We start from the raw sequence: 18,686 nt of genomic DNA on the forward strand, positions 1-18,686 counted from the left end.
GCAGTAATGTGAAACGGGAGGAGGCGATGAACAAAGTGCTCTCAAGCGCCAACTTCATGACCTCACTCCTGTGGCCTTAGCAAAGGGGATCCAAGATACCAGGAGGAGTAAAAGCACACAGAGCCAGGCATGAGGTGTTTTGGGAGTGGCTGCAGCCACAGCGATTGCCGGGAAAACAAGCCGACAGCAGTTTTGCTCAGGTCCCGAAAGTGGAGACCATCTCATGTAATCCATCCCTGCGGTCTTTCAAAACGCAACCGGAACGAATTGGTTTTCCCCTCAGGACGGGATACGCTCGGGCCTCCGGGCGGATGTGGCCGCCCCTTCCCAGGGGAGGCCGGCGGGGGAGCCGCGAGCCCGGCGCCACCTAGCGGCGGCGGCCAGAATCACACCCGCGCGCCCGCCACGCTGCAGCCGCCCCTGTGCTCGTCCCAGGGGAGGTCTTCAACCTACTCGCCCACCATGGCGAAGCTGACATTATTTGTACATAAATATCTATTTGCTTTACATTTATGCATTCCAGAGAGAAGAAAAAATAAAAAACCCCACACTTACTCTAACATCGACCATATCAGGCATTGCACGAACATGCCTTTCACCGAAAAATGTATTAAAAATCTTGCACAAACACTGACATTAATATTTAAACACTGTAAAGTCTTTACTGTTACATGCTTGGCATTATCTGTAGTCATCATCTGTGAATGTGCTGCTTTTGAATTGTGCTGTCATCCCCAACTCATGAAATAAACCCTTTAAATTGCTTGTGTGTATTTATATTTACACACACATACAGGGCCATATATTGAACCCTGTATATATAGTTATGTGAGTACCGAATAATATTCATATGATACATAATATGTAATTGCAATATTGCAGGACTATTAAATATTTCTCATTTGCGATGACTCCCAGTCAAACCACATCATTTCCCTATATACCTGCTCTGTCAAGTCTACATGCCCCCTCATGATACTAATGAACAACAGTTGTGAACTAGAAGGAAAGCCCGTCTCAAGAAACAATTACAGCAGAAGATGGTATCTGCAGTCAGTATTGCAATGAACTTGCCTTTGAGGCAGCGCTATTGTTACTTGGATTGCAAATTATATATTGAGACACTGCTCCGTAGGAGTGTCAAAACACCTAATGCCCTCTAAACCAAACGTACTAATCCTGCTTCCCGGTCTGCTCCATCCATCCTTCCTCCTAGTTTCTCTACAGCCACTTTGGACACTCGGAGCCACTTCCTTTTGAGAGGAGACGATATCATTGTGACTGGGAAAAGTACCTGTATGCTGTTGCAGGATTAAAGGCAACTCCATTCCCAGGATAACTTACAGGAGACTGCTCCACAAGCCGGAGCAGGCAGCAATCCTAAATGATCTCACAGGCTACACCTTGTTACCTTTTCCCATCTATTATCCTAGACAGCATCTAAACTAATGAATCACTCAGGAGCAATTCCTTTGACTGTTTTTAAAAACATCTCTTCCTTATTGGCACAAGGATGTCCCAGTATTTCTTATACAGACATCTCTAGGGAAAAGTTAACGTAAATGTTTGTATGTACTAGACTTTCATGTGGGTTATCATAAATATTGTGAAAAGAGCTGTAGCCTCCCCCTGCCACTTCCTGTTAGGATAATAAGGAGCTTTAATTGCTGCTGTAAGAGGAAAGGCATTTTCTCTATCATCTTCATCCTGCATATAAAGCAGAAGACAGATGTGTAAGGTAGTAGAAACTGGGTTGCCAAATAGGACATCTGGGGACATCTCTGCTGTTTGCAGGGGACAGAGGACTCAATCCCACTTTTGCCAAAGCACAAATTATGATTACTATTGATTTCAGCAGAAGCAGGATTTGGCCCGAAAGGACTCTTACCACACACCTCACGAGAGAACAGATACACAGCAACCACCGAGCACGAGGAATTGCACCACGTGAAGGATAAGCAGACCAGTATTTGCTCAGTGGATCAAAGCTCTCGGTGTCTGAGAAGACAAGGCTGAAAGGATTGCAGATAAAAACAGTGCCGAAAGCATTAGATGAAAACTACAGCAGGACAGATAATTTGCAAAAACAGTTACCTAAAATAAGTTTATGTCTTTACTCTGTTTACATTCCTTACTTTGTCAGTGAGAAAAGGCTAGAGAAGTTAAAAAATAGTCCCTGAAGAACCAGTTCTTTCCTAATTTTTTTGCTTCAACTTATCACCTTCCCACTGCTTTATACGTTATGCCACACTGGTGAACTGTGCATCTCTATCATTTCTATGGCCAGGTAATCTTCTAGAAAACTCTGGCTGTTATCACAGCCACGGGTAGCTCTAAAATGCATATGCAAGAATATTTTCTTACTTATAGTTCCTTTTAATTTTATAAAAATAATTTAAAGACATACTTTCAAGTTGTCATCTTCTTTGAAAAAAAAGGGGCAAAGAAGTATTACTGACAACGGCAAAGACTACCACAGCTGAAGTAATTTGAAAAAATTATTATCCACCATTTCATATAAACATATAATAGCAATAACAACAACATTCTGGTTTCCAAGGCGCCAGAAAAGCTCCTGTGGCAGGTTAATCCTAACAGGAAGAGAAAGAACGACACACAGAGCCAAGATACTCTCTCCTAGCACATCAGACACACAATAGGTCTATTTTCTAAGGCAGTCTTTATTCTTAGTAGCTGGTATATTTTTACTCACATTAAAGCAATCTTTTGTTTATTTTTCTTTCTTTTACTGCTTTCTGTTTGGTTAATGTCAATAAACCAAGTCAGCTTCATTATTACATGTAAAACATTATGCAGAAATAGGTGAATCAGAGAGGAAAACTGACTCCCATGTTTTGGTTGCACACACTACAAGACAATGTAAAAAGATCTAACTGAAAATGCATTTATTTTTTCTTTGGTTTTCATATTTGTAAAATTAAGCATTTCTGCAGTAACTCTGAAAAATCAAGGCCTCCTCTATTTTGATGAACAAAATGTTGTGTTGGCAATAATGCCTGAATCTAACCTACTAGGTCGTTGCTAATCAACCACTCAGATTTAATTTTCTCTTCCCTCAAAATACTCGTTTTATATCTAAGTCTTCATCCTTTTAATTATTATTACTGCTGCTGTCATTTTTGTTATTATGTATTGATTTTATAATGCCCATTAACCCACTAAGTTGCCTTCAGAAGATGTATTTGTCTGAGTATGCGACCAATAAAACTAAAGGTGTGTATGGGCAAAGAGGATATGCCACAACAAGGAAGACCAAAGAGCGTGTTGGTTCAGTGTTTCTTTCTGACCATGACCCACATACCAATAAATGTAATGGAAGGACTTTCACTGTCCTGAACAGGCATCAGGTCAGGCTGCTGGAGAGTCACCTAGTGGTGACATCCCTGGATGGAAAGGAGTAACTGAAGTGCCAAGAAAGGTTCACTTGAAGGACAGGGGAAACACTTCACAGCTCAGCATTGAACTGTGTGGGGTATGTTATCAGTCCCACTTTGATGGGTGCATCAAGTTGCCAGCTCACAATTATCCCTAAATATTTAGATTCCAGAAATGTGCAAAACCAGGAGATGGAAGCGGGGAGAAAGTGAAAAGGGAATTAATCTTCTCTAGTTTTTCCTCCCAGACTGTACATTTAATAGGCAGAAGTACTTTAAACACAAAGACACCACTTCTGCACATGATTTTTGATACCCACCCTGTAGTACCCTTTCAAGCAGCAAGTAGGGCTACTTAAGCAGATAGCTGCAAACAGTTGTCGTGGTTTAACCCCAGCCAGCAACTAAGCACCACGCAGCTGCTTCCCCCTGCCCAGTGGGGTGGGGAGGAGGAGGAAAAAAAAAGTAAAACTTGTGGGTTGAGATAAGAACGGTTTAATAACTAAAGTAAAATAAAATACACTACTAAGACTAATAATATAATAATAATAATTGTAATGAAAAGGAATGTTACAAAAAAAAGAAATAACACCCAAGAAAAGACAAGTGATGCACAATGCAACTGCTCACCACTCGCTGACCGATGCCCGAGCAGCGATCTGCCCCCTCCTGGCCAACTCCCCCCCGTTTATATACTGGGCATGACGTTCTATGGTATGGAATATCCCTTTGGCTAGTTCGGGTCAGCTGCCCTGGCTCTGCTCCCTCCCAGCTTCTTGCACACCTGCTTGCTGGCAGAGCACGGGAGACTGAAAAATCCTTGACTTAAGATAAGCGCTACTTAGCAACAACTAAAACATCAGCATGTTATCAACATTATTCTCACACTAAATCCAACACACAGCACTGTACCAGCTACTAGGAAGAAAATTAACTCTATCCCAGCCGAAACCAGGACAACAGTACACGTCATTTTGTCCCCAGAATACTTTTCTGACAATAGACATCAGATTCACACATTAAGTCCTGTTGTGTGTGTCAGGGATACAGGCAGGGAATATGTGAGTTAAAGGCAGAACATCTTTTCTGCCCTTACTGAAGTTCCACCTTGTCTGCTCATCAGGAAAATCCTTCCATTTCCACCTATCTTCTTTTTCATTAAAAAGTAGAAAAATCACAAAATCTGACATTATTACACTACCTCTATTCAGCAGATTTATTATTTTAAATTAAAGCTGATCACCTGCTTTGAGATAGCCTAATATGGTGGCAATGTGTACATTCATTACACACAATCCACAAAGACAGCAAGACTATCAGCATACACGAAACACTCTCATTGGACTCCCACTGTGCATTGAATACTTCTTTCCACTCTGTAACTCACGTCTTTTGTGTCTACAATTTTTTAACCTAAGCACCCTCTGTACAGTGGCTAAAAATTACCTCTGTTTCTTCCCAAAGCATTAACTTCTCATATTAAACTATATGAAATTAATATACTGCAGATGACTTACTCTAGCTGCTGTTTTCCTTCACCGAGTCCAACACTCCATTTCCCCTTGAAGCTTTTCTCTGTTCCCCTGGGCAAGAGCACAGACTGACACTTTCCTTTGAAACAGAAAGCTAGGAAATGTTGTAAGGGCAAGGACGAGGTTCATTCTCATGCTGACCACATAACTCCTCTCTCCTCTGGCAGCTCAGGAATCCTAAGTTCTCAGTTAAAGCTCAGAAATCAGGAGCTCAATGACTGTCTTCATAAAGTTAAGTTTTTAAAGCACAGAGTATTGAAAACTGAGGTCACGGGAGCTGAGGGTGATTAATCACCCATCTCAAGCTGTAACAATGCCTCAAAAGATTACTTTTCACATGAAATTATTTCTTTAGCAGCTACCCTGGGTTTACAGTCAAAACATTATCTCAGCCCTGCTGGAACAAACAGAAAAGGCTGTAAGTATGTATCTTTTCATTGAGTTCATACGTACTTAGAATACAAAAGCTTTTAGTCCTTCAGGCAGCTGGTCAACAAGAGTGAATGAGGTGAAATACTACTAGTAATGTCACAACTGTCGGTGACTTTCCAGCTCGGGATGATTCCCTGCCATTTCCTCTACAGTGAGTGCAAAACAGGGGAAAGCTCCATTCTGAGAATGTTTTACAGATGATTTACAATCTCTCTGTACAGGCTGCAAATCACAGGTCAAAAAAAAGGGTGTTACTTTATTATGCTGTCAATACTCACAAGCTACCTACCAATATTATATGGTAATAACAAATCAAATCCATGATGCAATGGAAAGGAAGGCTAACTATCATTTTTAAAGTGTCACATAGCTTCTGGATGGCAGTAATTAATATCTCTAACGAGATGACTTCATTAATAGGAATTTCCATTAGCATTAACACATGCTAATAGGTGCAATGGATATAATTCTCCATGCAAAGATTCTGATTTGTTTGCAGGGACAGATGTAGTCTCAATCCAAAAACATTGCATGACAGGAGTAAGTTTGGGGCTCCTGAATTTCTGTCCCAGAAATCTTAAACGGAAATACAGACGTATACCGTGTGTGCCACATGATGGGTTGGAAGGCTGGGGATCAGGTCTTCTTAGGTCTCTCAGTAAATCTGAAGCTAATGATAAACAGCAGATATATTTACTCTTCCAGGGTAGTGCTGCTAGTTGATTATGAGACCTTTTATAAATATTGATAGCATGCAAAGAGACAGCCATCTATGCAAGTAATTTACAGCTCAGCCATGCATTATAAATTTAACTGCCTTACAAAGACATTCAATGCAGATGTTATTCCTCGTGTTTTTGTATGACTTTCTTTATGCAAAACTTTTCCTAGGTAACAATATAAGGGGAAAACCAAGAAAACAGACACAGGCCAGGTGAGAACTCTGAATGAGGGGAATTGGTTTCAAATGAAGACCAAGGTCTCATGTCTGCAAGCAGGTTTGTGTATGATAGCCCATGGGTCTGGACAGAGCTCTAAAATTGAGAGGCTCCAGATGGGCTTAGACATTTGTTTGTACAGAGCTAAGCTTAGAGCCTAGGGCTCTCAAAATACACCTTTGCAATCTCAGATAATTGTGCAGTCTCACACAGAGTTGAAGCAAGATTCTGGTCAACAGAGGTAAGACAGAAGGTCAGAGTGTACCTGCACACAGTTTATGCGTTACTATAACACTACAAAAGCCTCGATAACATTGCTTTAAATTAAGGAAAGCAGTCATAAGAATGAATGTAAGCTCTAAAAGTTGACACAGTGGATGTTTTTCATCTGGAAATATAATGCTTATATACATGTATATAATATATACTTACACAGATCCTCTGCTATAGTAGCTTAGAATCTCATAATTTATTACAACTCTTCCACTGGAAATAGAAATATTATAGTATAATAATACTTTTAAAGATAATATGTGCATATAATATGTATATAATGATAATATGTACATAATTTCATATATATACATAGAAATATATATTTAAGAACACGCAACTCTATAATGCAGGAAGAAACAGACTGCAGAACACCCCAGCCACACTGCTGCAGCTCTCTGCATTCAGGCCTCTATATCTAGAAATCCGAAGATATGGCAAGCGTAAGTGTTGCAGTTTCTTGATTCTTCCAACCACAAATTAAACTGTGTGTAATTTATGCGCAATAAAGTGTAAACACACTGCACTTTTCATCATTTACTCTTAGCTTTTGTTTTGTGGTTTTGATGTGTTTGGTCACAGTTAGTATGGTACCAGCACATATACCTATTTATTTCTGAGGTAAGACTGATAAAAAGAATATAGTTTCTGGTAGGAGTTTAAAATGCAGGCATTGAAATACAGCTTATTACATTTAACAGTGTTAACATAATAATCTACCTACAAAGAAGGATTAGAAATACATTTCATGTAAACATTTAGATGCATAAATCCTCAGGAAAAAGTCCCAATTTTTCCCCACTTGCTTTAATGCATTTTTCCCATGAAATATGTAAGTTGTGAAACTTTTCAGACTGTCAGCTCCAGGGAATTAAGTCATTTTTCAATTTAAAACAAGTACAGGAAAGGCTGAACTGAGAACAGTCCTTAGTCTACATAGTCCAGTGTTAAAGTTATGGAACACAGAAGAAAACGGGGTCTCTCTGCCCAAAGCTCAAAACTCCATTGGGCCAAACTCCACTTGATTTGAAATCTAGATTCAGAGAGCAAACAGATTTTAAAGGATGATTAAATTCAGTATACATAAACCACTGACAAAAACTAAATTTTAAAGAAGAAAAGGAGACAGACGCATGCAACATTTTTCAAATGTTGTCAAAGCAGTATCTGATACAAACCATTGTACATCAGCTGAAGTCTTGACATACAGCCCAACAAGCTTTGCTCTCAGCCATTAGCCAGGTCTCTCCAGAAGCCACGTCTACAGGAGATGCAAGTGCTGCATGTCTAGATGGACCCAAGAATCTGAAGTACCTCAGGGACAAATCCAGCAAAACTCCAGCACCTCAGGCTTCACCATGGAAAGCATGTGCTGCAGTCTTTGACAGGGTTACAAGACACACGTAACTGGAACAGACCACTGGAGCACAGCTCTGCCAGTACCGGAGGAGGTATCCAGCCACTCTGAACATGAAGCAGATATGTTCCTGTGCAACACTTTTTTTGACTTCCTGGCATAACCAATTTAATATTTCTGAAATCTGTGCGAGGACTTGAAGGTGTTGGGATGCAGACAGTGTGTAGAAGCTGTCAGCACCTGAAAACATTTCTGGGGTCCTTCCAAGGCTGCTCACTGCAGACTGATACTCATTCCTTTCCTTACAGCAATGACAGGCAGTGTGTGTTACACTTCACTGGCATTACCTTCCAGAGGCCCAGTGACTCTATTGTACGTGCCACTGGCATTACTAACAACTTCTAATAGACATACTGTCCTGGTTTCGGCTAGGACAGAGTTAATTTTCTTCCTAGTAGCTGGTATAGTGCTGTGTTTTGGATTTAGTAGAAAAATAAAGTTGATAACACACTGATGTTTTCAGTTGTTGCTAAGTAGTGTTTATACTAAGTCAAGGATTTTTCAGCTTCTCATGCCCAGCCAGCAAGAAGGCTGGAGGGGGCACAAGAAGCTGGGAGGGGACACAGCCAGGACAGCTGACCCAAACTGGCCAAAGAGCTATTCCATACCATATGACATCATGCCCAGTATATAAACTGGTGGAGCTGGCTGGGAGGGGGGATCGCGGCTCGGGAACTAACTGGGCATCAGTCAACGAGTGGTGAGCAATTGCATTGTGCACCACTTGCTTTGTATAGCTTAATTCTTTTAGTATTACTATTGTCATATTATTATTATCATTATCACTGTTTTTCATTCCTTTCTGTCCTATTAAACTGTCTTTATCTCAACTCATGAGGTTTTTTTCCTGATTCTCTCCCCCATCCCAGGGGTGGGGGGGCAGTGAGCGAGCGGCTGCGTGGTGCTTAGCTGCCGGCTGGGGTTAAACCACGACACATATATAAGAAAGCTGAGCTAAAGTGAGAGTGACCATACTTTCCTGATGTTTTCAGCATTTCAAACAGTTCTCTGCTCCATGCACCTCCATGACTCTTTGCTTGCTTAGTATGGGAAGCTGTCTTCTTCCACCTGATGGCCATTTCCAATTCCCACTAATGTCTATTATTTCAACTTCTGCACTTGAATTGTGGAGGAGACAGAGGGTGTTGAGAACATAGAGACATTGCTATTGGAAAGGTCAAACCTGGGAAGTGCACAGACTTCCTACAAGGTGCACGAGTTGTTAACTAGGTCACAACTCCATAGAAAACCTAACAAAATCGGACTGTTCTGCATTAGCTATGCAGAATAACTCCCCATATTGACTGTCTACTCAGTAGTTAATGCTAGCTTTACTGCTGTGCCTGACCTATTTATTCTTGAAGCCTGGTCAATTTATCCATATAGACAAAGCCCAATTAATTCTACTTTTGCCATTAAGCTTGGACTTAGAAAATGTCTACCCATGGGCTTAACAGTAAGCCTTGGCTTAAATCTCATCAGTTTCAACAAGTATCTTCTTTTTGGCAGTCCTAGTGACATCAGAAAGTGGGCTAGATAATAATGACAATAATAATAATTATGATTTTCATTTTTACAGTATTTTGTCACTTGAAAATGCAAACATTAGTCTGAACCCTGGCACAAGGCCTGTGTTTGAATGAGCATGGGTGAAAATGCCCTGAGCATGTCCTTCCCGCTGCTGCAGGTTTGGCTGCCTGGGCCCAGGGCCAGCTTGGGAAGAGCAGAGCTGGTGGCCTTGGAGAAAGCTGTTGTGAAAACAGCCAGAGGCCTCAGCAAGGGCGATCCCTCCTTCCCCTGGGAGCTGCTTTTAAATAGAGGCTGTCCTGCTGGGCCTTGCCCCAGCTACAGCCCCAGACGCATCCCAGCTGTGTCTGTGCAGGGCCACTGCCATGCTGATCCGGGCCTTGACCCCCAGGCTGACGTGCCAACCTGGCCTCAGCCCAGCCACCCCACCCCTGGCCTGCGCAGCCATCACGGGGCCATGGCTGACCCCGGTCACCATCACCAGGCCTGACCCTAGTGTGACTTCATGGCCTGACCTTGGCCCTGCACCATGATCACGGGGCTGTGGTGGTCCTGGTTACCCTTGCCGGGCCTGATCTGGACCCTGACTCAACCCCACGGCCTAGCCTCGGCCCTGCTGTGCCACCATGGTGATCGGGCTGGGCCGCCCCCGTCTGTCTCGTGGGCGCAGCGGGACAGGCCCTGGCCGCGAGGCCCTGCCCTGCCAGCCCCGTGGGGACCCCCCGTGGCCCCAATAGCGTGAAGAAAGAAGAAATACATTCAGTGCACTACCAGACAGGCTCTCTCAAACACAACACACCTCAAAAGGTGCTTCTGGGTCTCATTCTGCCGCCACACACACTGTAGAAAACCCCCTGCTCTCAAACACAAAGAAGTGGAAAGCTTAGGAGGAAGGGACTGGCCTTTTGTTAACAGTGAAATTAGTTTACTATGAAAAGACAAGACCAACAAGCTGGCAGCAATGCTGGTCTGGACCCTGCTCTGTAGATGTAAAACTGGAGTTACACCACAGAAGTTTAGTTAGCCCAGATGCACAGGGCTAAAAACTGAAACAGAAAATGGAACACGCTGTGCCCACCTGCCTGCGGCTGCTACCACCTGCTCTTCCTCAGCTCACATGAAGCCCCAGTCCTTGACTCCAGGCCCCACCACAAGATAGGATTATTAAAAAACAGCGATGAGGAAAAAACTTGATATGCAACTTAAATAATTGCCTTTGGTTACAGTACTCCCACTCGAACAAGGGGAGTCTGGAAGTGGGATTATTTATGACAGCAATCATTTACCGAACCGAGTAAAGGTTTTTAAATCACAGTCTTCCCTTTTTGCCTCTATTTACACTTGTTTAGCATATTAGCACTTCAGGGCTTCAAGGATCTGTTTTCGTAAGTGTTTACAAATCACTAAATATGCCGGTGGCACAGTATCAGTAGTAAATAATAATAGTATCTCCTCCACAAACAAGACACAACAGAGCACTTGTGTCCTGAAACATCCCGGGCGGAGCATCTCTTATGAAAGAATTTCTTTATTAATACTTTGTTCAGGGAGGGAGCTCCACTGGAACAACAATTTACCCAAGTGGTGCTGTCCTGGTACCCTGCCTGCTCTCCTCACCCATGCAGCTTATGGGTATTTTGGGGTTGATTCTAAAAATTCTTTGTAATTATAAGAAGTTGGGCCCCTAATCTAGATCTCTAACACCCAAGAAGTAATTCCTAGTCTCTGAGAGTCTGCGAGAGGGTCAGCAGGACTACTTCTGCAAATAAGCCAAAATAAAGGCTGCAATGTCAGACCCCTCAAACTGTAAGCAAGACAAAATAATTGCAGCACCAAGAGGGCGCTGAGTGTGTCTGCACCTCTGCAACAAATGCCTTCCAAGGTTATGAGTTTGGAAAAAGGCGAAAAAATACATTCCCCGTGCAGCGTTTTATTCCCACCTTCTATTGCCAGACCCGTGAGAGCAAACGTCAGTCAAGAGAATACAATAAGGAATTACTTGCAACAAATGATGAACTCAGTAAATGATCCACCATAAGGCAGTAAGAACAGTTGTGTTCCTGTAACAAATAACTATGTCCAAATGATTTGTTGTAGAGACTGTCTAGAACAAAGTAAGGAGGGGATTCATCTTTCCCACAAGAATCATGTGTTGTTAATGGGTCACCAAGAGAGGAGCAGTGAGTGGTACTGACTGTACCTCCCAATTAATTTCTTTTGCTTTTCATCTTTAAATTTGAGGATAAATTAAAACAAACCTCTGCTTTGCTACTATCTATTCTCATTGTCATAGATCTGTAAGAATAAATCTACTAAATAAAAAAAACCAAAAGCATAAACCAACCTGGAAATAAGCAAAACAAATTAAAGCAAAGGGAATGAGTGCTTTTCGCTCCCAAAAGCTCCATTTCCCTTTCCTCTTTTTTTCAGTTCCTATTCATAGACAGTGGCTGATCCCTAAGACATGTTCTAGAGCTGGTAACTTATTATTTTGCATTCTCCCTACTGAAAAAAGAAAAAATTCCTTACACAATACAGGCATAGTTACTTCTCGAAACATGATCTAGCAGGTAAACTGCTATTCAGGGAGGTAGGGTCATTTCCCTGTTCAGTGGCTCAGTTATCAGTTATTTTCAATGCCTTGTTTGAAAGTGAAGATAACAGTATTTCCCTTTTTCTCAAGGATTAATAAAATAAAATGGCACAAGGCTATTGTATGTAGTCATAATAGGAGCATTATATAAAACAGACATATTAAATAAAAGTTAATAATTAAATACTTCAGAGCTCTTCTGCCCTTTTAAATACATTCTCTATTTATCTGCAGCTCTTCTGCTGTATCTCCCAACTGTTCATTTTTTGGACAACCTGCAGATGTTCCAGCTACCTGTTCCCACGCCACAACCCCCTACCTGCTGCCTCTTTTAAGTAGCTGGCTCCATGTCTTCTGGCGCCTCTCGTCTCAGCTGCTTCCTCTGGGCCCCGGTGCTGTTCCAGCAGTGCAGGTAGATCTCTGCACCCAGTGCTCAGACAGTCTGAGGCATCGGAGCCCCAAAGCTGACTGGAAAGACACCTGCTTGGGCACTGTCTGCCTCTCCACCCTCTGCAGAGGGAGGAGCTGCCTCAGAGCTAAAAGGCAGCAGCTCCACCTCTGTATCCCATAGCTTCATGCCCTATCACTGCCGAGCCTTCCTACAGGGACTGCCAGTCCCTCTGCTACCTGCCAGGCTCTGAAGTGCTGTCCTGAAGAGATGGGAAGCAGCCAGCCTCCCTTGTCACCCTGCCCATCGACTTCCTGGAGAAAGGACAGAAAAGAGAAGCACCTACAGGTTTGTTAAGCCTTTGGGACCTGGGGCTCTGCATGCAAATATCAGCTGTCAATTCTTTTTTCTGTCCCCAGCAGCTGCAGAATAAAGCTTGAGAAGATGAGCCGGGTGCACCCTGAAGCCTTGAAACCAGAAGTCGAATAAGACCTGGAATGTTTTTGTGTCATGATTTTCAGGCCTATTTCATTACGTATGGAAAGTTGACCTGTGGTATTAATAACTGTGCCTACAGCAAGCATTCATTGTGTCCTTATGGAAACTGAATCGTTAGGGAGCCATCGGAACATGATACTGTCCTCTGAATACGCTGGATTCCTCCCGGGCATCTAACTGTGATTGAAATATTTGGGAGAAGGAACCTTCTTCCACAAGCATCTGCAAAATCATCAGTTTCATTAACCAGGCTTACTAAAATAGCATTTTGTGACTTGAGTTGGACTTCTGTCTTAACGTTGCAATTATTATTACAGAACAATGCATGTATATTGATATACAGACCCTATATTCCATTTTTTCTCCCATGTGAACACTTACGATAAATGAGGTTTTCTCCAAGTTGGTATTATGAATGAGACTGGATTTGACGAACAACGAAGAATACTGAAGCTGGGTGTTACCCAAGTCCAAAACCAATTTGTATTTTTTCTTTTAAATTATTAAATACGTGATTACTAGTTTCTAAATGATTTTCAGTGTATATGGCAGTGAACAGTCACGTGAGTTATACCAAAGCTGACTGTTGCTGCTTCTCTGAACCTGTTTCGTGGGAGAAGGCGTCAGGTACGGCTGGTTTGCTGTTGCTGTTCAAAGGTACTGCTGAGAGGAGCCACGAGAGGGCACTGGAAAGGAGAAAACAGACCAAAAAATGCAGTCCTGGGAACCAGCAGCCCAGGCCACATCAGGAGCTCAGCTCCACGTCAGTAGCAAGAACAAATAAAGGTCCAACAGGTCACACAGTTCATTTCTGCATAAAAGGGAAAGCAATACTGAGAGGTCTTCCAAGCCAGGCTTAGAGGTCTGAAGCCTGCCAAGGGAGCCAAGAAAGGGCTGACCGTACCCAGAGGATGTGCTGGGGCATCAGGAGGAACAGGGAGGGACAGCACAAAGTGAGGCCCACGGCTACACAAATGTGCACAACTGACCATGTAAGTCACACGTTCCCACTCCACGCAAATGCTACAGAGAGAAAGAGGAAGGGAGATGGAGAGGGGTTGTATAAAGCAACCAGCCTTTTCCCAGAGAATGCCCCCAATATGCGTTTAATTTCACGAAGGCGTGGGCTGTCTGGGTGAAGAGAGATCCAGTGGTTCTATCAAGTTTCCAGTGTAGGTAAGCAATAAGAAAAAATATATATTTGTCTGTAATAACAATTACGGTGACATAGCTGAGAGCTCAATGCACTTGAGGAGGAATTTGAGGAGGTCAGTATTTCATGCTGCACTGCAATACATTTGTGTTTATGTGAAAATCAACTCCCCTGAACCATGGTTGTCATTTTCTGGACACAGTAAGCCACGCAGGATGTCAGGATTCATCTTTTGATCTTATTTCTGATTTTGTCTTTCAAAATTAACTGGTGTTAACATTTTTTTATATAACAAATGCAGCTTGTAAAAAGAGAAAAGCCCATTCCTGCTTTTTGATTCCAGAGTTGTATTTGGGAATGGATTTCAATTTTTCATTGATCTTTTAAGAGATTTGCAGACAGCTATGTGCTTGCTCGTATGACATCAAACAGCATGCACAAGATCAGCGCAGTCATTAGAACCTGACTTGTAGTTTGCCAGCAAATGCTTCAATCCTTCTGTCAGTCCAGTCTAGATTGGTCTATACAGGGACATGCTATATTGTAAATAAAGATGGTCAGTGAACAAACTTGACCAGTGAGCCCACTGGTTATTATTGACTTGCTCCCTGGCCCTGCCCAGCTCCAACTAGCTCTTTCCAAAACCATGCTCAAGAGCAGCTGGGGAGACACCTCACTTCAGTGACTTCATGCAAAAAAGTAGTATTGATGAAACTGCTCCTTCCACTCCACAGCATCTCCTATATGCCTCATTTGATTGATGGTATAAATCAAATAGCTTCAAGATCACACTTGGAAAGCATCCCAGGAGTCGGCTGCCACAGTGCTCAGGCATAATTTTAAAACTTTTGAACTGAAAAAATGTGTACAAAGTTAATTATCAAAGTAACAGTAATAAGAAGGACATAGAACCAAGGGGGTAAGCATATGGGACCAAAAGGAGCAAAGGCAATTTTGTTTAGAGCCTCTGAAGCTCACTGTGGTCATATAGGAACTGCAGGATTTGGCCCTCCAGGGTGATCACTGTTATTACTTAGATGATAGTAGCACAGGGCAACACCACACAGACTGGAACCCATCTGGCTCCTGATGGGATTCCCCTGGCCTGAAGAGCTTACAGTCTAAATAAGACCAGGTAGACAAGTGTAGTGAGAAAGAAAGTACTTTTATTAGGCCCAAGAGAGATTAAGAAACTTGCCCAAGGACACATACAAAGCTTTTGACAGATCCAGGGTTTAACCCAGATTTCAGTATGGCGCCTTGATCATAAACACTTCACCTATCTTCTGCTCAACTTCTGAATGCCTCTTCAACTGAGATTTGAAGTAGACTCCATCTCACTAAAGCATCACCAGAAACGTCCTCTTATATCATGTTTATTTTGACAGCTTTTGCATAAAGAGAGACCACTTCCTATTGGCAAAGTCCTAAGTACACAGACAGAGAAACAAATACAAATTTGGGGGCAGGTGAAAGCCTTGAGTTTCAAGCACAGGCTATTGCTTCACAAGCCTCTCTACAGCATTGGAAACCTCACTGCATTTGCTCCGGCTTTAGTCTCACCCAGAGTTTTAAACGTACAACTATCCAGCCATGTAATTCTCCATATCCAGCAAAATATTCCTCCTTTTTTTGGGTCATAATGGGACACATGGAACAGAAATTAATCAAAGAAAGAAAGGTAATGCCGAATTATGGAAGACAGAAATTGCCAAACTTAACTCAGTCCGGGTTCACATGCTGCAGAAAATTACGACAAGTTTTGGATGCAAGTCAGTGTTGACACATAATGTTTAACCGTGCCCATCATAAAATCCACTTGACTGAAATAAAAAATACACAGTACAAAAATCCACTTGACAGAAATGTTACTCATTAACATTCCTTCTACATCTTACACGAAAGCATTACTTGTGAAAAGTGCCCTCTTGTGAATCTGAGAGGACGCTGCCTCTCACTTGCAAACTGCCCACAAGATACCTCAAGTCTCATCTGGAGGAAGAAATTATAACCTTTAATAATAAACGGCTCATTTCCCAGCATAATTTTTATTAATTCCTCGACCTTTGCTTTCACTATCAACACAAATAGCTGTGGTGAGTGCACACAGGGGAGATACGAGCCAGAAACAGGTCGAGGCTGTTCGATTTCTTCATATGGCTCATATAAGATGTTGTGACTTGTGTACCTGAATGCGGAGGGAATTCAGTTAAGTGACTTGAAAGAGTCCTGTGAACAACCTTTCAGTCACGTGAGTGCCTGGCTTGGTTTCCAAAAGCTGCCAGGATCGGCTCCGGGATCGGTCCGAGAGCCGCAGAGCCGCCCCGTTTCCCTGCAAGGTCCCGCAAAACTTCCCCGTCACCGTTGTCTCCCCGGGTACCAGTGTTTAGCCCACACCCCCTGCCAGCGACACGGTGAAAGACAGAAGTGGCCTCCTCCTCCTCGGGGAAGGAGAGGAGCCACGGGGAGCAGCAGCCGTGACTCAGAGCCGTCTCTGTCACAACACGCGTTTCCCAAACGTCCCGATGCTGCAGATGCCCGGGACGGGCGGCTCCGGTGGCCCCGCAGCAGCCGGCGCTGGCGGGAAGGCACTCGCGCTCACCCCGGTGCCCCGGCAGGACCGCAGCCTCCCGCGCAGCGAGCCCGGCCCTCCCTGCCCGCGCAGCCCCGCTGCCCCCGCGGCGCCTTCGCCGGCGCACTCCCTGCCCCGCGGGGCGCCGACAGCCGCCCGCCCGCCCGCCCCTTTTCCCGCTCTTCTCAGCGGGGCGAAGCAGCCGCGGGCTCCGCCGCCACCCCGCGTCGCCCGGGCTGGGGCCGTGCGCCCGCCGCTCCCCCGCCGCAAGCCTCGCTGCCCGGCTCCGCGCCTTCCACCCCCGCGCGGGTGCGGGGGGCAGCGACGGGGGGCGAGGGGGTTAAGCCTGGTACCTGACTCTGTCCTTCTCAGCCCGCCGGAGCTCCGAGTCCCTCTGCAGCACCTGAAAAATCGCCCTGGCTTCCTCCTCGTTTAAAAAACTGAGATCTGGCCCCTGAGGCGCTGCGGTCATGGCTTTGCTTATTCGCGGGCGGGCGGGCGGAGGCGGGCGGGCAGCGGTGACCCCCTCGGAGCCTGGAGCGACACCAGCATGGCCGAGCCCCGGGAGGACCGCGCACGCCGGCACCCGCGGGACGCGCTTCCCTCTGGACGGCGGGAGCCGGAGCCGGAGCCGGAGCCGCGGCCGCCCCGTACCGCGCCGCCCCGGTGCGCGTCGGGCAACACCCTCAGCAGTGAGCGCGGCGGGGCGGGGCGGGGCGGGGCGGGGCGGCCGCCCCGCTGCCGGGGCCGGGGCCGGGGCCGGGAGCAGGGCAGCCGCTCGCCCTGTGCCCCGCCGCGGGCGGGCCAGCGCTTGAGCCAGGTGTTTGCGCTGAGCGTTTGGCGTTTGGCGCGGTGTTTGCCTTGGCGCTGCCAGGCGGAGCACACGCCCGCCCAGGGGCACCGCTGCGGGACGGTGCGGGTCCCCCCGCGGCGGTCACGGCGCGGTTCCCGCCGGGCAGGCCCGCCACGCCTCTGCCCGGCTGGCGCCGGCGGCTCTTTTGCGGCCGTAAGGCGGGGCCGCCGCCACGGCGCTCCCCGCGGCCCCGAAGCGCGGCCCCGCCGCTCCGCCCGGGCGCCGCTCGGCCCCTCGGCCGCCCGCCTCCGGGGGGCCGCCGCCCGCGGGGCCCGCGGCGTCCTGCCGCTGCAGAAGGACGTGCCGGTAGTCTTGCGGAGTGGATGCAAAGCGATAACTTTTCCGCGGGGGAAGAACGGGGCAGTGTTTCCTATTTACTCTCCTTTGAGGTTTTCCCGAAGAAATAGTAGAGAACAGTTGTTCTTGACCTGGGCGTTATAACCACATCTCAGAAGTAGTTTCATCCTGATTTCATTCTGACGGCTCTAATGCGACTCAGCTCTGTGCTGGTGCTGGTGGGAGCAGCACAAACAGGTGTGTCTCTCCAAAGTATGTGCCTATCTAGTACGCTGTACTAGTTGAATAGTTAGTAAAATGTCCTTTGAAATTTTTCCGTCAGAGAAGGGCCTTATTCAGGACCGAACTGCAGATGTGAGCACAGCTGTATGGAGAAAGAAAATTAAACACAATTTTTGTTACAGAAAAGCGAGTCAGTGGAAACATCAAGATGGCGGTGTGCAGTGGGAGCGGGGCCGAGCTGCACGCAGCCACCTTCCCACCCCACAGCAGGCTGATGTGGGGCTGCGGAAGAATGCTTCCCCACTAGGAAGTCATGTGGTGCAAGTGGAAATAAGGACCTTAGAGCACAGCAGGAATAACAGGTTGCAGGAGGCTTCTTGTTTCAGTGTAGCTTCTGGCATCACTAGTCTGGCCCAAAGAGGAACTTGGCCGATTCCTGGTGACCAAACAACAAAAACAAGGCTATGAGGCAACTGATGAAAATGTAATGAAAGCTATGAAGAGTTACGATGTTTGGAAGATGTCAAGAGGAGGTGTCTCCCACAAAGAAAAGACACAGTGAATTTTTAATAGGGTATAGGAGATGCTTCTGGGTA

General features: G+C 45.3%; 1 protein-coding gene across 1 annotated transcript in view; it reads right to left on the reverse strand.

Annotated features, from left to right (window-relative positions):
* The window catches only part of EXPH5 (exophilin 5), a 34,917-nt gene extending 17,727 nt beyond the window's left edge, over positions 1-17,190 (reverse strand). The window contains exon 1 of the mRNA XM_050911489.1: positions 17,072-17,190. Coding sequence (XP_050767446.1) covers positions 17,072-17,190 — 119 coding nt within the window. The remainder of the gene's footprint in view (positions 1-17,071) is intronic.
* Positions 17,191-18,686: the final 1,496 nt, after the last annotated feature.

This window comes from Gymnogyps californianus, chromosome 1 (assembly GCF_018139145.2).
Source record: "Gymnogyps californianus isolate 813 chromosome 1, ASM1813914v2, whole genome shotgun sequence".
In the NCBI taxonomy this organism is placed as follows: domain Eukaryota; kingdom Metazoa; phylum Chordata; class Aves; order Accipitriformes; family Cathartidae; genus Gymnogyps; species Gymnogyps californianus.